Source organism: Ostrinia nubilalis, chromosome Z (genome assembly GCF_963855985.1).
Source record: "Ostrinia nubilalis chromosome Z, ilOstNubi1.1, whole genome shotgun sequence".
Lineage (NCBI taxonomy): Eukaryota > Metazoa > Arthropoda > Insecta > Lepidoptera > Crambidae > Ostrinia > Ostrinia nubilalis.
Window position 1 is genome coordinate 9,491,612 of NC_087119.1, and position 24,270 is coordinate 9,515,881.

General features: G+C 35.9%; 1 protein-coding gene across 2 annotated transcripts; it reads right to left on the bottom strand.

Moving 5' to 3' along the window:
• Positions 1-3,302: 3,302 nt before the first annotated feature.
• LOC135086621 (uncharacterized) lies at positions 3,303-22,421 on the bottom strand. Of its 2 annotated transcripts, XM_063981373.1 has the most exons (4): positions 22,337-22,421; positions 22,136-22,248; positions 20,457-20,628; positions 3,303-3,629 (listed from the first exon to the last, which is right to left on the bottom strand). In XM_063981373.1, exons 2-4 carry the CDS (start codon positions 22,142-22,144, stop codon positions 3,319-3,321), a joined length of 492 nt encoding a protein of 163 aa, XP_063837443.1. In that variant the 5' UTR covers positions 22,145-22,248; positions 22,337-22,421; the 3' UTR covers positions 3,303-3,318. The 2 variants fall into 2 exon arrangements, with proteins under 2 accessions (XP_063837443.1, XP_063837442.1); XM_063981372.1 differs by lacking the exons at positions 3,303-3,629; positions 20,457-20,628 and adding an exon at positions 21,220-22,047.
• Positions 22,422-24,270: the final 1,849 nt, after the last annotated feature.

Sequence of the window (24,270 nt, forward strand, 5' to 3'; positions counted from 1 at the left end):
CTTTTACTTCTCGTATGTACCTACGTCACATGACAATCGGCATTTGAACATGTATCTCAGTATTTTGGAGCATACTTTTTTAAGTAAAAAGGAACGAATTTTAAGAAAACCAGTTCTCAAGAGTTGCCTAAGTATTTCCTTAAAATGCTTACCTATATGTATAAGAGTTTGCAACAATTGCAACTACCTAAAAAAAAACAATCTTATCTGGGTATGTTCAGTGTTCAGCAATGCAATAAATAAATTAGAAAACAAGTAATTTATCCACGAAATGATGACAGTGCACCTCGATTCCATGAAAACAATTGAAGGCCAGATTTAAGGATTTATGTAAATGAATAAATTTAAAAAAAGAATTGAACTTGAAATACATTCTTTTTTTTTAGGAACTCATAAATAAAAGATTGTTTGATATTCCGAGGCGTCACTACGCCAGCTGTTGGGTCTCAATCTAATGCATTCCTTCTGCAAATACAACTGGGATTAATTAATACAATAACAGACAAACGAAATGAAGGACAAATTCTGTTATTTTTCTCTATTAAAATTCGGCTAATCTGTCTCATAAAGCATGTACGTTTTTAGTGCTAAGATAAAGATTACTAATCAGATTTAAATGTGAAAGTTTGTGATGATAATAAATTATTTAAAATTTAGGAAAAATGTATTGAACGCCAAGTAACTGTAGTTATAGTGTTTATGTTACAGACGAATAACGTAAGGCTCTAATTTTCAACGATATTGAGTTAATTGACCAAATTACAATGTGTCAATTAAGTCCTACTTTATGTAACATACTGACAAAGCGGACAAAGCCGCGGGAAACAAGAAAGGATATAAATTCTCATCTGTCAAACTGGTAAAAAAGTTTTATTTCGACACAACTTTTTACCCCATTCCCATCGAATACAAACACAATAAAATAGAAAGTATTTGGGCCATTCTTATTCTTACGCATTTTTGTGTGAGATGTAAGAATAGCATGTTTTTAAAGAAAATCAGTGCACTGCATATTAATTTACTTAGTAAAATACCTCTATTAACTAGGCCCAATATCATTTTTATCATAAAACTATTAGAAGAATATTTAAAAAAAGTTACAAGTCCAAAATGTCACGGACCGTGTAGTGTGAGATTCCCGGATTTGGACATACAATATTTTTTTCTGAAGAGATGTTATGTTATTTTGATAAATATTACAGTAATTATGCAAGATTAATACATGTTAAATAAGACTGTTAAAAATTTATATCAATAATAATTACCATTTTTGATTTTGAACACCAAACATTGTGTGAGCAGTTTTTGTGTCACAACCACCTGCGCCACTTTAAATATGCGTAACTCGGTAAAAAACTATCTTTGATATTGACATCCCTTGCTAAGTTTTTTTAGAACAGTAACATTGTCATCTTATTAGATTTGCAAATGGCTGAACGTAGTGAGTGAGTCGCAAAAAAATATTTTCTATTTATTTGAAAAAAGGGACAACCATAACACGTCCATCCCGTGTACGGTTTTTAAAGGTAGGTATCAATGTCACGCTATTGTATAAAACATAATTATGTACCTCATGCAGTATAGTTTCAGATAATTGCACAAGATCTGCTAATTCACAGATAGTTTTTTGGATATATCGGACACGTTCCAAATTGTCACGGCCATGGTATTAAAAATGTGTCACTACCGCAAATTATTTAAGTACATGGTCGTGACATTACATCGCGTGGTTGTGACATTCTATTTTTATTATTTTAATAGTTTTTGTTGTTCTGCTAAATTATTTTGTGTATTGTGCAATTTTTAGGAGTAGCCTTTTAGTAAGTGTACTTATTTTTCGCTAGTATGATTTTCTAGATGCCACGAAGGAAAAATTATTGCACTTTCTCATTTCTGCAGTAATATCAAATTTTACTGAGACAGCTCCCGGTAAAGGCCCTGCAGAGGTGGTCGGAGTTGTTTTAAAAGGAATTGCTATTAACCATATTTTTAGTGGTACGGTGACTATGAAACATGTTTAAGTTGTCAAAACCAACTGTTATGTGAATCCTACAGAAATCTCATTTGATACTCAATTAGGTACCTACTGTGTTTAAGATTTACTAATTTGTTAAGCATATTATCATATCGAAACCATGTAGGTAGCATATCGGAAGCATGATCAGATAGTGCCAATAATAAAAAGTCTATTTTTTTTATTATCTAGTAGATATATTAACTACCTGACGGTATTTTTGATCTCAATTTTGATTAAATTTTTGGATGTTCAGAAAAAAGTACATATTACCAAATAACACCTTTGTTGATGAAACGAATTTAGTGTATTTTATTGTTAATCAATTTAAACTATTATGATATAAATTTAACAACATAAATATTATTATTTACAGTAAAAATGTAAAACTGTCACATCCGTGTCATGCAGTGTCACAGCCGTGTTTACGTAGGCTATTTTGTTTCCTTTCCGAAGGCTTTAAGGTTGTCCATATACATCAAAAGTATGCTTTTGGTTTATACTTTCGATACACATCGCAAAAAGTTTAAAAAAAAATCTTTAATTTTAAAAATAAATTTGGCACAAATTTAAGAATGGCCCATTTGCACCGTACACGCCACCGGTGTGCCACCGGTGCGGCGCGGGTAGGCAAACAGAATCAACACCGACCTATAATTAAAGCGCGCTCTGTTATCAACACTTAGGAAGTGTTCGCAGATCCAATTTTTAAAAAGCCGTAGGGCGCTGGAAAACCTGTCTGTACTTTTTAGAAATCTGACCATTTGGAGGGGTTGGCCTTTAATCCACTTCCTAGCTGCGAAAATATTGAAACCTGAGCAAACCCCCCCGGCCGGATATGGTCAAATAAGTGGAAAGGATTCGGTTATTGGATATTTTTCTTTCGATCTTGCTTTTCAAATTTGTGTCACTTCTTGCTTTTCAACTTTGTGTTACGTATAATTTTGTAATTAATTTACTACTTTATAATATGTTTTTGTGCATCAATTAATTATTTGACGGAGTAGCGCGGCGAATGAGTGTAGGTCCTACTTTCTCACAATAATTACGTCCAAAACTTTTTTGTTTCGTACAAGTCCCGATGTTTTAGATCTATGTGACATTATGTACGTTCAACCAGTTTGCCTGTCAATAATTGATTTCGTTTTGCTGACCAATTCATACGCGCCAGTGACGCATGTCCACCGGCCATATTTAATGATCTGAAAGTATTGATTACTGAAAATAAACCTATTGGAGTAGCATTTGACTTGAAACATGGATTATTCAATAAAGGATAACAATGAAATTCGCCGACCAAAAAACTATTTTATCATTACAGACGGTGGCACTTGCTTCTTATCAAACTGCTCGACCATTTCGTCGAACCTCTTCTCTGTGATGAAAGTAGGCATCATCACAGAGCGAGGGGGACAGCAACAGTCATCATCATCGTCGTCGATGTTACTCCTTCTGAACCTGTTCTCCCGAATGTACTCCTTTGGCGACAAGCCGTTGCTCTTCCGATAATCTTCTATATCTTTTTGATAAGATACAATATCTTCTTTTTTGAGCAAACCACGGAGTTTGAGAAACTCGACCATATCTTCGTTCATCTTGAACTCAACTTCACATTCTGAAAAGGAAATAAAATGAAATAAGAGCATATTTTGTCATTTACTTATTGCTAATCTCAAATATTGATTCTAGTTCTAAATAAAAAAGTTCTGTACTGATTTGTTTTGCTTCTCTGTTGAAAAAAGCTATCGGAAATGCTTATTATTTGGTATCTATATTAACGTTAGGAAAGGAGCATAAAATTATGTCATAATTAATAAATCACACGTTACGTACTTCAAAGAAAACCTACGTGAAAATTATTTGTTCTATGGCGTGTCTTTGAGTGATTATTATTGTTAACTAGCTGACCCGGCGAACTTCGTACCGCCTTAGCGTAGAGATTTTCTTTATATTTTTTTCCGTAAAAACCTTGTACAGAGTATAAGAAAACTACAAAAAAAAATCAGCCAAATCGGTCAAGCCGTTTTCATGTTATGTCGTGACAACGGAAAACGGGTTTCATTTTTATATATGTATACTCAACATCAAATAAACCGCACCTTCCGCGACGCGAACTTTTAAGATTTTCTTCTGACACAATCATGCTGCCCCAAAAATATTGGTGTTATTTGAAAGCCCAATAAATATCCTTAAAAAAAACACATTTAATTTCTTAAGAAATGATTAACATATATCTACCATAAATGTGACTTGAAAAAAGACCTCACTTTGGCCTCACCTCTGGGATCAATTAAACCAATTTTTATGGTTATAAAACCAAATAATGATCTCACGTGTCCTCTTTAACAGATTGATAGCGATTAATCCCAACTTAACAGTTTTATAGTCGTAAAAGTTGGCTCAAGCGTAACTACCTATTTTTTGAAGAAGTGACTCTGGATCCTTCTAAAGACACATTTTTGGGGTAAAAACATTTTCTTTAATGAAATGAAGCTTAGAACTAGGCTTTCAAATGATGCCAATATTGGTGGGAAGTGGGGATGCATACGTTTGAAAGTGCTTGTTGCGGGAGGTGCGATTTATTTGATGTCGAGTGTATTATAGATTTTCTTTAGCTAGTGACCGGCCAAGTACGCCGTGTGATTAATAGTGCAGCAAACGATCCTTTACTTATTGCCCCGATGCATCAATAGTCGATGAGTCAATCGCTCGATATCTGTCATCGTTTGTGGCATCGACAGCTGGCAGCTGGGCCCGCAAGCACAAGCTAGTTGTGTGGAGTGGAGACGCTGATCAATCTCATCAAATGGAGCGTGCAGCTAAATTAATTACTAGAGTACATCACTTTTTTCAAAACGCCAATTTAATAGCACTTTGTTTGCATTTGACAGAATCAGGCCTTTAATGACCAGTTGAAGATTAGCCCATATATGCCCAGATTAAAATCTCAGATTTTTATGTAATTTGGCATATTTACAGTTTCTTTTATAGGCATCGGAAGAGAACTTGTAGTTGTACCATTTGGTCGTTTTCGTACCTCCGGGCATATATGGATTGGTAGGACTACTTCGAAACGCTGTTTAAGTAGTTTCAGGTCTATCTGTCACCATCACTCACTCTTTGCCTGTGAAGGAATATGGCAACACTCGTAACTTCGGATAACGTTTTTCGAAGTAATCCCGCTGAGCTGCCCTTTTCTATGTTCTATCGTACAAACTTCAGAACATTATGATTATTCGCAGAATGAGGAATGTGATTTAAGGGCAATTATTGTTGAACTAGCGGCCGCCCGCGACTTCGTACGCGTGGATCCCGTTTTACCCCCTTCATATATCTTACGCGGTTTAGATTTTATCATACAAATATTTTTTCCCGCTAACTCCCGTTTCCGTGGGAATTTTGCAATATCCTGTTGTAACTAAGCTTTAAGTTTACTAAGGTACCTGCATGCCAAATTTCAAGCGTCTAACTTAAGCGGTTTAGATTTTTCATACAAAAGGATTTTCCCGCTAATTCCCGATCCCGTGTGAATTTCGGGAATTCCTTGTTGTAACTAAGCTTTAAGTTTACTAAGGTACCTACATGCCAAATTTCAAGCGTCTAACTTAAGCGGTTTAGATTTTTCGTACAAAAGGATTTTCCCGCTAATTCCTGTTCCCGTGGGAATTCCTAAGTATACTATAACCTGCCCAGGAGTATGATGAATAATTGTACCAAGTTTCGTTAAAATCCGTCAAGTAGTTTTTGTTTCTATAAGGAACATACAGACAGACAGACAGACAGACAGACAAAAATTTTACTGATTGCATTTTTGGCATCAGTATCGATCACTAATCACCCCCTAATAGTTATTTTGAAAATATATTTCATGTACAGAATTGACCTCTCTACAGGTTTATTGTAAGTACCTATAAGTATAGATTAGATTTAGTTTTCTGCGTCTGTATTCGTTGCAGCTTCCTAGACAGCAAGCTATCCCCTACACAACTCAACTTTCACTGGTTGGGTTCCATTGGGTTCTATTGGAGGCTAGATCCTGGATACAGGAGTTGCAGTAGTGGGAAAGAGAGGCGGGATTAGTCCCGTTTTCGTGCCAAAGAGCTGTGCAGTCCCATGTTAGTAATCGTATGTTAGGTATAATTGATTTTGTGTTGGGTTCTCTACTCTGTAAATCTTTTTATTGCCATTAAAGCATACGATATGTTTTGAGGTGTTAAGCACAAACTTGTTTGTTTGTTTCTATAATTACACATCAGTTGTACAGAATAGTCTATTACTTAGGTTTTTTTTGGCAGAAACGGTAATTTATGGTGATTAAAAAATAATTCCCAGTAGGTACAGTTGTGAATATTCAATATCTCCATCCATCACTAATGACCAAATTAAATTAGCTTCCATTTAAAATTACATTACTTACTTTCAATTTAAATATTCGTAATTTTTTGCATAAATTATTTTTAATATCGATGAAAGACTGTTCCAGTCTAGTATTTCTGCGTCAGAGGCATTAGATTGCCCTGGAGAGCTAGTTTTAATTATTGTTAGCTGCTTTAATGGAGATACTTCTTATGAATTGAAGGATAATGAAAAGTATTAAAGAATAAGATTTTATTAAAATATATCATTACAAAGCGCTTTTTTAGTTAACAGGTAGGTAGATACTATTCCAAAACAAGGTTAACTCTTTTTATCGTGTGACTGATGAACATATTTTATGATAGATTATGATAGTTAAGTTGAAATATCTATGATACACATTTCTAAATAAAGCAGCCTTATACAATTTTAATTGAGGTTAATTCTGAGACATAATTAAGCTGATCGTAGCCAAAATACTGTACTTGCAGAACCCGCCCATAAATTTTATTTAAAATATGCCCGTTTCAAATATTCCCTAAATGCAAAGATGGATAAAGTTTTTGTTTATGCGCAAAACTCTCCCGGTACGTTACGTTCAAGTTTTTGCAAACTTTCGTATGAGAGCGTGATACATATGTACATACGTTTATTTTTCAAAACTATAATGCGGATCTAATCCACAAATTATAGTTGTTTCGTCATAGTGATACATCACACGAGAGATATAAGAGTACGACATGAATTGTTTTTGAAGTTTGGCCAAAAAACTGTCATTTTTAAAGACGTCATCATTACGGGTAGGTTTCAAAATAACGTAGTATCCGTAGTGTAGCGTATTCCATACAAATTAAAGATGTTTGAAATTATGCTAAACTACATAAATGATTAGAAATCCATTGAAAGATAATGTCTAGAATCGGATATGCGGAATCGAACCCGGGACCTCTGCGTCTGAAGTAGATAGCCAGTTCCTCCGTGGTTGAGGATTCCGGGTGAAGCTCGCTTCCACCTTCGGCCTGATCATCACTTACCATCAGGTGAGATACAGGTCAAGAGCTTCCTCGTTGTGGATAAAAAAAACCGGCCAAGTGCGAGTCGGACTCGCGCACCGAGGGTTCCGTACAAACCGGCAAGGTTTACAAAGTTCGTTCATTACGACAATCGAGTCATAACTATGGTATTTTTATTGCAAAATGAAATTCATAACATTACAATGGGGAAAGATGGAGGAGCATAAATTTAAGACAAAGATCTCTTTATCGTTTAAGTAATCCTTTATTTTATAGTATTTGATATGAATTTCAACTTGATAGCTCTACGCGTTCATGAGGAAAAAAGTAATAAGTTTATATTTATTAAAAAATATATATTTTGTAATGTAACTAAAAATTTAAGGTTTTCGGAATTTTTCCTTTATGTGTGCTATAAAACGTTGCTTCATGCCAAATTTCAAGATTCTAGGTCGACTGGAAGTACCCTTTAGGTTTTGATTCCCTTGCGAGTACTTGCGAGTTTCAAAATATGCAGCTTAAATTGCTGTTTCTTTTGATTGCGTTGACATAGAAGTTTGATTTTGTTACAGCTTAAAGGTATTATAGACCTGAGTATTTAGTATGAATTTCAATTTAATACCTCTACGCGTTTATGAGGAAATGGGTAGTAAGTTTAAATTTATAAAAAAAAATATATTATGTGATGTAACTAAAAATTTATGGTTTTCGTAATTTTTCCTTTATCTATGCTATAAGACGTTGCTTCGTACCAAATTTCAAGATTCTGAGTTCACGGGAAGCACCCTGTAGGTTTTGATTCCCTTGCAAGTGTCGAAAATTTGCGGCATAAACGGCTGTATCTTTTGATTGCGTTGGCTTAGAAGTTTGATTTTTTCACAGCTTCAAGGGACAGTAGACCTGAGTAATTGATATAAATTTCAGCTTCATACCTCCACGCGTTCCTGAGAAAAAGGGTCTTGACAGACGGACGGACGGACAGACGGACAACAAAGTGATCCTATAAGGGTTCCGTTTTTTCCTTTTGAGGTACGAAACCCTAAAAAATAGAAAAAGTATAAATTATAATATATAATAAAAAAAAAAAAAAAAAAAAAAATAAGTAGATTTAAGTGACGACTTAGTGAAAATATGTATTTAAGATTGAAAAATAGGTCAACGCGGAGCGCAATATACATAATAAGATAATTTTACAAACGAACAGAAATAATAAATAATAATAATAAAAAACACAAAAATTTTCTCAATCGATAAAACTGGATCACATATATTTTTATCGAGTTACATGTTTGGATTTCTAATTTATCGAGTTACTATTTGCTTTTCAAGTCATAAATTGAGCAGCTGTGACTTCCATACATCAATAAAACTTGCTACGGTACTTCCTATTCTGAGCATTTCCGGAAATCGGGGAAAACGCGAGTGGCGTACTGGGGGGTTCTGCCGGAAGCAAATAAGGGAAAAGTAACGTAGGTTCTTCTGGTGAAATGCAGTTATTGATTGAATCTTACATACCCTCTGTATGTCTATTTTAATGGATTTTCTATATTATGCTCTAATATTTATGTAGAATGATTACAGCTTTTATATTAGGAAGGTTGTATTAATATAAAGGTCACTAACGCCCGTATTCACAAACATTACTATGAGGTCTCACAGTGCGCGTGGACGCTCAGGGTGATACATGAACCAATCACAGAGTTCTATTCAACGTTGTGCGTTTGATTTGATGCTTCACTTAAGCAAGCAGCATCGTTTGTGAATACGGGTGTAACTTGTTGCAGTATTTTTTTTTCAGCCTCTACGTATTGTTTGTCTTGAAAAGAAATAAACTTAACGTTTTAGAGTAGGCGCACACCGCTGATTTTTAGTTGGCCGATAGTTGTGCCCGATTTTAAATTGTATGAAGAATCGGCCAATTCGAATCGGCGTAGTGTGCGCACTCCCATACATGCCCATACTGATCAACTGCCCGACTAAACTATCGGCCGACGAAAAATCAACGGTGTGCGCCTACTCTTAATTATTCTGCAATTCCCATTACATGGAATATTATTTTTTGAAGTTATTAAAAACGTATTAGCGCTATAAAAATTTTAATAACTTTTTAATAACATTCAAGTACTTTATTTAAAATAAAGTAAGGTATGACGAGTTCGATTATGTATGTATACAGAGTGTTAGGTAAATGGGTATATGAGCCGACACTAGCCCATGTTAGCATGGGCATATAAATGGTATGGGGAAGTCAGAAATTTGACATCTTTTTTTAATTTTCATACAAAATAAATTTTATAAAATCCGATTTGTATGAAAATTAAAATATGTAATTAAAATAAAGATAATGAATTTTCTGACTTCACCATACCATTTATATGCCCACGGGCTAGTGTCGGCTCATATACCCATTTACCTAACACCCTGTATACTTATATTATTACTCTAAATATGAAGCAATAGTTGGCTAATACTTAACCGTAAGCCCCTTAGGTACAGTGTTAGTATTGAACGCGCCCTAACTTTACCTAAGTTGCTCATGCACAGCTTTATACAGACTTAATTTGCTCAGTTCATTAATTAATAATACTTAGTTCTCAAAAGCCCATTACTTCATTTAACTAAACGGTATCATGGTTCGTTAGTGTTCCTCTTTGACTCATGTATTCATGACTCAAGCGGATTTATCATGGACTGTTAGAAACTAGCTTTTACCCGCGGTTTTGTCGGCCTGACTTTCGTACTTTTACAGAATGTCTTTACAGTGTGGGGAACACTAAAACCGGGATAAAAACTATTCTAGTTTTTCCCTAGGTCATATTCATCATCATCATCTCAGCCATAGGACGTCCACTGCTGAACATGGGCCTCCCACAATGCTTTCTATATTGCTCGGTTGGTAGCGGCCTGCATACCTACTTACAGCGCCTTCCTTCTACCTTTATGATGTTATGAAAGGCTTTTATAAGCCGTGGTGGTGCAACTCACGAAGGCGAGTGAGCTTTACTTGTGTGTGTACGCGTACATGCATATAACGATAGCTGTGACGATAGTGTAATGTCGTAATGTCTATCAAAACTTTTGAAAAACGAACAGTAAGTACAGCGAGCCACCACAAATGTAAGCCTAGGCGCAGACCATTGATTTTTCGTCGGCCGATAGTTTAGTCGGACAGTTAATCAGTAAGTATGGGCATGTATGGAAGTGCGCACATTACGTCGATTCAATTTGGCCGATTCTTCATACAAATTAAAATCGGGCCCAACTATCGGCCAACTAAAAATCGGCGGTATGCGCCTAGTCTAAAGCTCACTCGCCTTCGTGAATTACAATAACTATAAAATCTATTATGATACGCCCTTTTGATCGTGCGTCCTATTATGATACCCGGGTACAAAGTTACTAACAAGCGCCAGTACGTCGGCCCCGGCACTTATTGAAACTGAACTAAATTTCTAATCCATTTAAATTGAGTCTGGTTGCAAGGCTAAGTTCTGATGCGATTTGATTTAAATAGCTTTCATTAATTCCGGGAATTGGTGATTAGTTAATAAGTGGCTTTATTATGACAAGACGTTTTTAAAGTTATAGAACGTAGGTACGTTGTAACCGCTCTAAAATGGCAATAGAAAAGTCAGCTCGCATGCAAAATGTCTTAAACAGGTAACTGCCTTAAATACATATACATAGGTACCACTTTAAAAATATAATAATGTTGGAACCTACCTGTCTCTTATTTTGTATGTCACTGGATGATGAGTATTTGTTATAAAACTTAGAGTCAAACCTGAGAGCAACTACATCTGCTGCCTGCATAATTTTGTACTTTTACTTAAAATTTGTATCCGTTAAATATAAATAATGATACGTCAATAAATACCATCGCATCCGTAATGATTTGGCTTACCTATCGCATTGATGATTGATATTCTCTTTGACTGACGTGTTTCATTAATGCAATGGTTGCATTAATTATTGTAAAACTCGGATATCAGCTCTCCGCATACTTCATAGATAAATATAGTACTTATTACTTACAGACAAAATGCAATACTAAGTATGTTGAATCCCACCAAACACATTCTGTAAAAAACTAGCCAAATCTCAATGGAGCTGCTTGTTTATCTCTAAAAAGTAGGTAATGAAATCTAGACAGTGGTGGACAAGTCTATGGTTCCTTACTGCGATTTCTTTATTTCTAAATAATTTCTAAACATTTCTAAATAAAGCAGCCTTATACAATTTTAATTGAGGTTAATTCTGAGACATAATTAAGCTGATCGTAGCCAAAATACTGTACTTGCAGAACCCGCCCATAAATTTTATTTAAAATATGCCCGTTTCAAATATTCCCTAAATGCAAAGATGGATAAAGTTTTTGTTTATGCGCAAAACTCTCCCGGTACGTTACGTTCAAGTTTTTGCAAACTTTCGTATGAGAGCGTGATACATATGTACATACGTTTATTTTTCAAAACTATAATGCGGATCTAATCCACAAATTATAGTTGTTTCGTCATAGTGATACATCACACGAGAGATATAAGAGTACGACATGAATTGTTTTTGAAGTTTGGCCAAAAAACTGTCATTTTTAAAGACGTCATCATTACGGGTAGGTTTCAAAATAACGTAGTATCCGTAGTGTAGCGTATTCCATACAAATTAAAGATGTTTGAAATTATGCTAAACTACATAAATGATTAGAAATCCATTGAAAGATAATGTCTAGAATCGGATATGCGGAATCGAACCCGGGACCTCTGCGTCTGAAGTAGATAGCCAGTTCCTCCGTGGTTGAGGATTCCGGGTGAAGCTCGCTTCCACCTTCGGCCTGATCATCACTTACCATCAGGTGAGATACAGGTCAAGAGCTTCCTCGTTGTGGATAAAAAAAACCGGCCAAGTGCGAGTCGGACTCGCGCACCGAGGGTTCCGTACAAACCGGCAAGGTTTACAAAGTTCGTTCATTACGACAATCGAGTCATAACTATGGTATTTTTATTGCAAAATGAAATTCATAACATTACAATGGGGAAAGATGGAGGAGCATAAATTTAAGACAAAGATCTCTTTATCGTTTAAGTAATCCTTTATTTTATAGTATTTGATATGAATTTCAACTTGATAGCTCTACGCGTTCATGAGGAAAAAAGTAATAAGTTTATATTTATTAAAAAATATATATTTTGTAATGTAACTAAAAATTTAAGGTTTTCGGAATTTTTCCTTTATGTGTGCTATAAAACGTTGCTTCATGCCAAATTTCAAGATTCTAGGTCGACTGGAAGTACCCTTTAGGTTTTGATTCCCTTGCGAGTACTTGCGAGTTTCAAAATATGCAGCTTAAATTGCTGTTTCTTTTGATTGCGTTGACATAGAAGTTTGATTTTGTTACAGCTTAAAGGTATTATAGACCTGAGTATTTAGTATGAATTTCAATTTAATACCTCTACGCGTTTATGAGGAAATGGGTAGTAAGTTTAAATTTATAAAAAAAAATATATTATGTGATGTAACTAAAAATTTATGGTTTTCGTAATTTTTCCTTTATCTATGCTATAAGACGTTGCTTCGTACCAAATTTCAAGATTCTGAGTTCACGGGAAGCACCCTGTAGGTTTTGATTCCCTTGCAAGTGTCGAAAATTTGCGGCATAAACGGCTGTATCTTTTGATTGCGTTGGCTTAGAAGTTTGATTTTTTCACAGCTTCAAGGGACAGTAGACCTGAGTAATTGATATAAATTTCAGCTTCATACCTCCACGCGTTCCTGAGAAAAAGGGTCTTGACAGACGGACGGACGGACAGACGGACAACAAAGTGATCCTATAAGGGTTCCGTTTTTTCCTTTTGAGGTACGAAACCCTAAAAAATAGAAAAAGTATAAATTATAATATATAATAAAAAAAAAAAAAAAAAAAAAAATAAGTAGATTTAAGTGACGACTTAGTGAAAATATGTATTTAAGATTGAAAAATAGGTCAACGCGGAGCGCAATATACATAATAAGATAATTTTACAAACGAACAGAAATAATAAATAATAATAATAAAAAACACAAAAATTTTCTCAATCGATAAAACTGGATCACATATATTTTTATCGAGTTACATGTTTGGATTTCTAATTTATCGAGTTACTATTTGCTTTTCAAGTCATAAATTGAGCAGCTGTGACTTCCATACATCAATAAAACTTGCTACGGTACTTCCTATTCTGAGCATTTCCGGAAATCGGGGAAAACGCGAGTGGCGTACTGGGGGGTTCTGCCGGAAGCAAATAAGGGAAAAGTAACGTAGGTTCTTCTGGTGAAATGCAGTTATTGATTGAATCTTACATACCCTCTGTATGTCTATTTTAATGGATTTTCTATATTATGCTCTAATATTTATGTAGAATGATTACAGCTTTTATATTAGGAAGGTTGTATTAATATAAAGGTCACTAACGCCCGTATTCACAAACATTACTATGAGGTCTCACAGTGCGCGTGGACGCTCAGGGTGATACATGAACCAATCACAGAGTTCTATTCAACGTTGTGCGTTTGATTTGATGCTTCACTTAAGCAAGCAGCATCGTTTGTGAATACGGGTGTAACTTGTTGCAGTATTTTTTTTTCAGCCTCTACGTATTGTTTGTCTTGAAAAGAAATAAACTTAACGTTTTAGAGTAGGCGCACACCGCTGATTTTTAGTTGGCCGATAGTTGTGCCCGATTTTAAATTGTATGAAGAATCGGCCAATTCGAATCGGCGTAGTGTGCGCACTCCCATACATGCCCATACTGATCAACTGCCCGACTAAACTATCGGCCGACGAAAAATCAACGGTGTGCGCCTACTCTTAATTATTCTGCAATTCCCATTACATGGAATATTATTTTTTGAAGTTATTAAAAACGTATTAGCGCTATAAAAATTTTAATAACTTTTTAATAACATTCAAGTACTTTATTTAAAATAAAGTAAGGTATGACGAGTTCGATTATGTATGTATACAGAGTGTTAGGTAAATGGGTATATGAGCCGACACTAGCCCATGTTAGCATGGGCATATAAATGGTATGGGGAAGTCAGAAATTTGACATCTTTTTTTAATTTTCATACAAAATAAATTTTATAAAATCCGATTTGTATGAAAATTAAAATATGTAATTAAAATAAAGATAATGAATTTTCTGACTTCACCATACCATTTATATGCCCACGGGCTAGTGTCGGCTCATATACCCATTTACCTAACACCCTGTATACTTATATTATTACTCTAAATATGAAGCAATAGTTGGCTAATACTTAACCGTAAGCCCCTTAGGTACAGTGTTAGTATTGAACGCGCCCTAACTTTACCTAAGTTGCTCATGCACAGCTTTATACAGACTTAATTTGCTCAGTTCATTAATTAATAATACTTAGTTCTCAAAAGCCCATTACTTCATTTAACTAAACGGTATCATGGTTCGTTAGTGTTCCTCTTTGACTCATGTATTCATGACTCAAGCGGATTTATCATGGACTGTTAGAAACTAGCTTTTACCCGCGGTTTTGTCGGCCTGACTTTCGTACTTTTACAGAATGTCTTTACAGTGTGGGGAACACTAAAACCGGGATAAAAACTATTCTAGTTTTTCCCTAGGTCATATTCATCATCATCATCTCAGCCATAGGACGTCCACTGCTGAACATGGGCCTCCCACAATGCTTTCTATATTGCTCGGTTGGTAGCGGCCTGCATACCTACTTACAGCGCCTTCCTTCTACCTTTATGATGTTATGAAAGGCTTTTATAAGCCGTGGTGGTGCAACTCACGAAGGCGAGTGAGCTTTACTTGTGTGTGTACGCGTACATGCATATAACGATAGCTGTGACGATAGTGTAATGTCGTAATGTCTATCAAAACTTTTGAAAAACGAACAGTAAGTACAGCGAGCCACCACAAATGTAAGCCTAGGCGCAGACCATTGATTTTTCGTCGGCCGATAGTTTAGTCGGACAGTTAATCAGTAAGTATGGGCATGTATGGAAGTGCGCACATTACGTCGATTCAATTTGGCCGATTCTTCATACAAATTAAAATCGGGCCCAACTATCGGCCAACTAAAAATCGGCGGTATGCGCCTAGTCTAAAGCTCACTCGCCTTCGTGAATTACAATAACTATAAAATCTATTATGATACGCCCTTTTGATCGTGCGTCCTATTATGATACCCGGGTACAAAGTTACTAACAAGCGCCAGTACGTCGGCCCCGGCACTTATTGAAACTGAACTAAATTTCTAATCCATTTAAATTGAGTCTGGTTGCAAGGCTAAGTTCTGATGCGATTTGATTTAAATAGCTTTCATTAATTCCGGGAATTGGTGATTAGTTAATAAGTGGCTTTATTATGACAAGACGTTTTTAAAGTTATAGAACGTAGGTACGTTGTAACCGCTCTAAAATGGCAATAGAAAAGTCAGCTCGCATGCAAAATGTCTTAAACAGGTAACTGCCTTAAATACATATACATAGGTACCACTTTAAAAATATAATAATGTTGGAACCTACCTGTCTCTTATTTTGTATGTCACTGGATGATGAGTATTTGTTATAAAACTTAGAGTCAAACCTGAGAGCAACTACATCTGCTGCCTGCATAATTTTGTACTTTTACTTAAAATTTGTATCCGTTAAATATAAATAATGATACGTCAATAAATACCATCGCATCCGTAATGATTTGGCTTACCTATCGCATTGATGATTGATATTCTCTTTGACTGACGTGTTTCATTAATGCAATGGTTGCATTAATTATTGTAAAACTCGGATATCAGCTCTCCGCATACTTCATAGATAAATATAGTACTTATTACTTACAGACAAAATGCAATACTAAGTATGTTGAATCCCACCAAACACATTCTGTAAAAAACTAGCCAAATCTCAATGGAGCTGCTTGTTTATCTCTAAAAAGTAGGTAATGAAATCTAGACAGTGGTGGACAAGTCTATGGTTCCTTACTGCGATTTCTTTATTGTTATAGTTAGGCTGGGTTGCACCAAGTTACTTTAACTTTGACAAACGTTAGAAATCTGTCAAACTCCATACAAAAAACGCCGGTCATCGTTATAGTTACGGTCAAAGTTAGGTGGTGCAACTCAGCCTTAATGTTGTGTGACTTGACCGTTGAAGGGTACAAAACCGGGTGCTCCATGACACCATTGCACCAATCTGTCGCCAGAACCGCTACCCATTGACGATAGAAAATTGCCACTTGGAAAACGTTGATTCAATAACCAGTCAATTGTAGGCTTAATAAAGCGTATTTCAATAATACTTATGTATGATTATCTTAATAAAGATTATTCAAAGGTCAAGTCACACAACATTAACTATAATAATAAAGAAATCGCAGTAAGGAACCATAGACTTGGTACGACTTTGTCTAGATTTCATTGCTTTTTAGAGTTAAACAAGCAGCTCCATCGAGACTTGGTTAGTTTTTTACAGAATGTTTTTGGTGGGACGGATTTAACTTCTTTTTGTAGAAAGTTGCATAATTATTTAACGTCGTCGTCCCTTAATATTATCGACATTTTTTTTACGATATTAAACACAAATAAACTCAACGACCTTTAAAATGGACAACGAATCATAATTATTATTATTGTTTTAATAACTAACGACATAATAAACGAAATCAACGAAATGCAAATTACACAACTTTCAACCTAATCGACGGGGGCGTCTAGAAAGGAAAAAAAATTTGGACACCGCGGTGCAGAAAATCGAAGCTTAAAATGCTAGCGCCATCTAGCGGTGACCGGTACAGGCGAACACCACGTTGCCGGTGTGGCGCTATGCGCTAGTAGTATTAATTATGAATGTGGTGTTACTCCAGATCTTCGATTTTCCCAGTTTTTATAATTTTCCCTTTATGTGGCCATTAAACCCTAACTCTGTACCAAATTTCAGCTCTCTGAGTTTATGGGAAGTTTTAGATCTATTTTGATGATCATCAGTGAGTGAGTGAGTGTCATAAATGCGAAACTTTGCTTTCGCTTAACTTCGGAACTAAATGACCTACAAACTTGAAATTTTGGATTTTAAGTATGTGATTATAGCTTACTAGGTCACGAACATTTTTGCGTTCTGGTCTAGTAAAGGATGATATGAAGTACAATAGGTTTCTTCAACAGTAGGATAGACAACTGAGTAGTTATTTGACACTATTAGCCAATATTATTCCATGACACAACTGTAAAAATTAACCTAAGTTATTTAAAAAGAATGCGGATTTCGGAAAGCGCGTTTAGACCAGTAATTTAGCAGTAGAAGAAATTCAGATATTTGTAATTTACTTACAATATCGCGAATCTAACGTCAAAAGAACGTGAATTAAAAACTCCAGAAAGACAGGTAGGAACGAGGTAGTAGTCAAGCTATAGTCAATTTAGTTGGCGAACTGGTGACGTCATAATTCTCTTTGCCATATACAAAATTTTGGAAGTAACGTTTTGACAGCTGTTAATAAGTATGTAAATTGACTAATGTGTCAACTGCCCTATTTCATTTTATTAGAGCGCACTTATCAGTTCAATCTGATTAATTAAAGAATTGTTGAATTGCCAATAATTCCTGCATGTCTGAGTTGGAAGTATTGCACCTGCCTGTACGTTCAATGTCCGCGACAACAATTGTATGTTGATATGATTAATACATAATTCGTCTATGTAATTAAAATCTATTTAAAATTCGTAATTATCATTTATAGCAAAACAAGATGATTATTAAGATCTAATATGCGCAAAGAAAAGTAGTAACGAAAAAAAAAGAAAAATAAGTAAGTAATGCCACAAAATGCACTGTAGCGATCGCGATGCCCATGGCAATGGACTCCACTCAGCGCAATAATAATATGTTGAGTCCCACGGTAAGAAAGCAGGACGCTAGTTAATATCAGTCTTTCGAAATATCGAAATCATAAACTCTTTTGCAAAAAAAACCTCCGGTTTTTTTTCTATACTTCAGGTACCTTTATTACAAGAAAAAAGTTTTATTGATTTGTAGATGTACTGGCATGTTATTTGAAGCACCCTGGCATGATTCTTTTGGTTCCGAATTTAAAATTTTAAATTAACAAAAGAAGTATAATGATTAAATGCTGAAATTATTTTTACTGATTACTCTTTTAAAACCTTCTAAATATTTTCTGCAAATTAAACAATTTAATCTTTTTTTTACATTAAGTACCACTTTCTGATATGACTGTTAAGACCGAGAACCGATAAAATTATAGCCTACAATAACTATAATTTTACCGGCCCATATACTAAACTAACTATAAGTTTATAGTAGTGATATTTACAAATAATTCATGTTGCAAAAACAACTGAAAACTTTATGATAATATTCTGTTTAGTCCTGTTACCTTGGAAGTCATACTTTACAGGAGTAACAAGGAATAAATCATCTAATTAAGTCATTATCATCAGGTATAATTATTCGGTGGCGGAACATAATTTAATACTTTCGAGAAAATTTGTCCGTGCTTAATGGACCGGTCTATTTAAGTTCTGAGAACGGAGACTGTGAAACAAGGGCAAAAAGTTTCGAACAACAAAACGAATGGAGCCTGTGTCCATTCCCAAGATGGTTAATAGCAGTAGGGGAGACCGAGGTGAGTTGTAACAGAGGAGAGTTGTGACATTGTCGATTTTATGGAACTTATTAGCGAGCTCTTAACAGTGTGCGTCTTTTATTTTGTTTAGGGCTGGGTGGCGAGCTCTTGACAGTGCGCGTTTTTTAGTTTAAGGCTGGGTTGCACCATCTTACTTTGACTTAAACAAACGTCAAAAATCTGTCAAACTCCATACAAAATACGCCGGTTATCGTTATACTTACGGTCAAAGTTAGGTGGTGCAACTCGGCCTAAGTGTCGAGCTAACAAATACGCGCTGTTGCGAGCTCTAGGTTTCCAAAAATCGACAAGTCACAAGTGTCCCTGTTATAACTCTCCTCGGTCTCCCCTACTTTGACTGTTGCATAATGAAAAGTTAAAGCATTCACATCTAGTAATAAAGTTCGCTAATTATTTATGCTAATGGACTCCGCTTCGAGACGCTTGAATATGCCAATAGTGAAATCAAGTTGGGCTAGAGCAAAATATTTCCATTCAAAAGTGGACTGAATAATTAGAGAGCATTGTTAAATGTATGGAGTTTACTGCCGGTTTTATTTCAACCGTCTGTTTTTGTAAAAATACTTTCACCTTTTCATATTATTATACACAGGTAAGTACATTTTCCTCAATTTTATTAGTGTTTTTTAATGATTTTGGCTTATCACGAAGACAGTTTTCTGGAGAAAAGCGGTTTAGCCGCATAATGTCAAAAGCGCAAAATGTCAAATCCATAAAAATCTTAGACCTAACCTAATCTAACTACGAGTTTTACTTTATTTCATTAACTCAGCGGTTAAACTAATTAACAAAATTAAAACAGGATAAAAATATCATAAATTAATAAGATTTTTATGGATTTGATGTTCTGCGCTTTTGAAATTATGCGCCTAAACCGAGAAAGGGAGAAAAGCCACTTGTGGTTTCATGTGATATCAGTTTTGTGCGGGATTTGGATATGATACATTTATTTTGTTTTTAGAGAATTCCGAGTTAATGTTTCTACTTAGTAATCTCCAGATTCTATACTCTTTACTGCTATCTAAACAAAAAAAAAAAAACAAAATCAAAGTTCAAGTTAAATTAGATTTTCCTTTCGTGAAATTATTTTTATTCTAGGCTTATTTCACAGATTTTTGGAAAACGATGGGTGAAGGGATGTATGATCTAGACTTTATTATGAAGCTACGAAATTATTTGTTTATTATTAGGTTATTACATTGTTCGGTTGGCAATGAAACGACAGTTTTTCGTATCCCGTAACGATCACTGAGTACGTTTTAAAAATATTTTCAAAAATCTTCAACATGGAAACATCACAAAAATTTCGTAGTCCAACTTTTGCCAACGTGTGCAAGTTTCATATTTTCCATTCATAAGTTTAGGATCCAATTTAAATTCGTAAGTTACCTCTATGCGGAGGGCACGTGCACTCGAAGTTGTCCCTCGGGGATTTAATGGGCATGCTGCCTTGTCTTCGGAAGAAGTACTCGATGGGGGCCTGGGGTGCTGACCACGACCATTTGTGCCACGGGAGATCACCTCCTTCGAGGATCGGGAGGATTATAAGTATCACCGCTTTCTGCAAAACATTGAAAATGATTTGGTTTCGTGGGTTTCGTAAAAATGAAGCTAGCCAAAGATACGGGGTAAAAACATTAAATAGTTTACATTATTAATTTATTTACAAGTCGCGGAAATTATACGTCTAAAATCGGGAGTCGAGAGCGAGAAAAAAACAAAAGAGTATCGAAATTCGTCGACGAAAAGATGCAGTTTTCTTGATGGCCAGTGACGCGCATCCAAGGAGGCGAGCATATTTATATAGTTATTATCTATTCATCTACCTACCATAATATTATAATATCATGATCATAATATACAATGTGTGTTTTTTTGACCAACTGACGGAATCCGTCCGACTATTGATTGAAACCGAACAGCAAGTACGAACACGTACTTACCTAGATTACATTGTCTAAAATCAATGCCACGATCAGATTTATTTTGTGTCTTTTATTTCAATCTAGTGTATGTTGGATTCTAATTGTTATTAATGGTGATTCACTCTACAAATAATATCACTCCCCTACACAGCCTAAGCTTTCTCTACTTTTTCTTTTCTTATCGTTTACTAGTATTAGGACAGAAGTGGTTAAATAAAGTAAGTTCGACACTTTCACCTTCAATTTATTAACCTTTGCTTAAATAGTATAATCTTGAGTAATATTAACCTCAAATTCAGGACGATTGTCAACATAATTAAAAAACTTCTCTTGAGATTCAGTGACGTTTAAATTGTGGTCAATATATTCATCTGGGGTCCTTCTCTTTATTTTTTTTAGACAAAGGCCAGAGTAGTTTTTGCATTTAGTTCTTTTAATTTTTTGCGTGACTGTCGTTTCTTCTGAGTATAATAAGTCCAATAGTTTTGGGTCTTCTTCATCCGTATCTATCGTTGGCGTTGTTTTTTCAGTAGTAGTTTCCGTTGTAGTAGTTGCTTCTGTCGTAGTGGTTGATTTTGTTGTAGTAGTTGCTTCTGTAGTAGTAGTTGCTTCTGTAGTCGTAGTTGCTTCTGTAGTAGTAGTTGCTTCTGTAATAGTAGTTGGTTCTGTAGTAGTAGTAGCTTCTGTTGTAGTTGTTGCTTCGGTTGTAGTGGTTGCTTCAGTTGTAGTTGTTGCTTCTGTTGTTGTCGTTTCTGTAGTAGTTGTCGCTTCAGTTGTTGTTGTCGTAGTAGTGGTTGATTCTGTGGTAGGATTTTCTCGAAGCGTCGGGCAAGTTGTCAATGCCGTCCGTTTAGGCTTAGTTCTGAACGGCGCGTTAGGCCGCAACGAATGAACTTTCAATGCATCTCTTTGGTAATTACTCCTGTACGCTTTGACACCCTTCTTACCAATGTAAAGCGGGAATGACAGCACAAAATTTTTGCCATTCGCACATTCACCCTCGCACAGTCTATAAGGTGCCGTGAATAATAAATATTCCGGTCGTTCCGTTATTTCTAGAACACAACGCACAATTTACAAAAGTGTGATTTAATTAGTTGGCTACGTCGACATTTATTTTGGTAGTATGAAGGAAATACTCACTCTCTCCATGGACAATTCTTCTAACGTACTGTTCACCGTCTGTGGCGCTTTGATAGACTTCAACAGCTGCCCGTCTATTTTCTGAGGCGACCGCTTTTAAAAGTGTGAGACAACTAAAACAATCACCATAATTTTACTCATTCAACTCCCCGTTGTTTTCAATTTCATCATCAACTGGATTATAGGAACTATTTCGTTCACCTCAAAATTAAATGAACTCGGAGAACAGAACCCGAGAGAATTTTATTAACTTTTATCGGCTTCTGGTCTCGCTTCATATTATTATTTCAATAATATTTTACGACGAAACGTGAAATGTGATGGATTGAAAATGTTTGCGTACGATCGAGGCAGAACGAGTATTTCGCATTACGACGCGAATAGTTAACATTATATTATTAATTGTTTCACAAAATTCGACGAGTTATGCGTGAAAGGACAATGTTCGTTCTCCATACATTGTTCGCCTAAAGAACCAACAATTTTGACATATTACTACCCGAAAGCGAAATAATACGATTCTGTGTGTAAGAACAATGATTCCTGATGGACACTTGCCATAAAATTAATGATTAAGAATATTAAATCACAGCGATTTTATAATATGTCGTTTATGACAACATGGCGTCTAATGTATTGTGTGAATGTGTATTGTGTAATGTATTGTGAACACCGATTCGCGAAAAATGTTTTGTATTGTCGTCACGCCGAGTCGCAGCCAAATAGTATAAAATAATAGAACAAGTTTTAGAAATACAACTCGGCATTCCACTTTTACAATATGCCCACATATTGCACGTAAATAAACAACATGAATCGTAGGTTGTTTCCACCCTTGTCATCTGACACATGAAATAAACTCCTATTGTATTATAGATATCGAAGCCGAATCGTATATAATAATAGAATGGGTTTTGGAGATCACTCGGGGTTCCACTTTTATAAAATACCTACATATTACATAAAAATACCACGAATCATGAGTTTTCTTTTCACCATTTACATCTGACACGAGATAACAAACTCCTATCTCCATGACTACCATCGTAGTCTATGCCAAAGACTACAATATTTTAAGCAAGAAGTTTCAAACCTTAGCGGCTACGGTAACCCCTGGGCCACATACATCATGATAACATTCGGTCGACACCGGAACGAAGTCTTGCGATTATGCAAAAAAGCATCGTATTCTAGTGCGGCTATATCACGTTCAACCGGGGTTTTAATTCGACTAAAGTCCTGACTAAAGACTGGAAGAAAATACGCCGCATTGTATGAGCACTTCGTGTTCGTTAAAGCGGCTTCAGATCTAGAGCCCACATAGTTTTCTTTCCAATAATATCCGCAAGTAGCGCTGCATGATCTTTACAACAAAAACGGCAATAGTTATTAAGGTGCCAAAATTATATGATTACTTTGGCACGGTATTATACACGTTCGAAGATTTGTCATTTTCATTCATTTCTTCATCATCATCATCATTTCAGCCACAGGACGTCCACTACTGAACATAGGCCTCCCCCAATGACTTCCACATCGCACGGTTGGTAGCGGCCTGCATCCAGCGCCTTCCCGCTACCTTTATCAGGTCGTCGGTCCACCTTGTGGTGGGTTGACATTGCAGAATATGACTTTTGATAGGTTCATCATAGAATTCGGCGGGGATATCCTCACGGAGGAAGTTCGTAAAAGGGCGGAACAAGATCTTATAATAATGCAAGGCCGAAGCTGTTACGCGCGTGCTCCTACGTGTAATCCGGCGAGTATGCAATAAATAGTAATGTCTGGTAAATAGTGGTAATACGTATCGTTCGTTCGTTCGTTTCAGCCGAAAAGACGTCCACTGCTGGACAAAGGCCTCCCCCAAGGATTTCCACGAAGACCGATCCTGCACCGCTCGCATACAGGCACCTCCCGCGACCTTCACCAGATCGTCGGTCCACCTAGTGGGAGGCCTGCCCACGCTAAGTCTTTCGGCTCGTGGTCGCCACTCAAGAACTTTCCTGCCCCAGCGGCCATCAGCTCTACGAGCTATGTGCCCCGCCCCGTCTATGTCTGTATGCGCTACGATTACAGGGTATCATTTTGCATAGTCGCAAGACTTCACTCCGCTGCTGTCAAATCAATGTCGCATA

Excerpts from the sequence above, each read along its gene's own strand:
- LOC135086621 (XM_063981372.1), bottom strand. The coding sequence starts at position 22,413 with ATGAAGCGAGACCAGAAGCCGATAAAAGTTAATAAAATTCTCTCGGGT. Across the intron at positions 22,249-22,336 it reads CGAGTTCATTTAATTTTGAG|TTGTCTCACACTTTTAAAAG; the intron begins GTGAACGAAATA and ends TGATTGTTTTAG. Across the intron at positions 22,048-22,135 it reads AAGAATTGTCCATGGAGAGA|AAATAACGGAACGACCGGAA; the intron begins GTGAGTATTTCC and ends GTTGTGTTCTAG.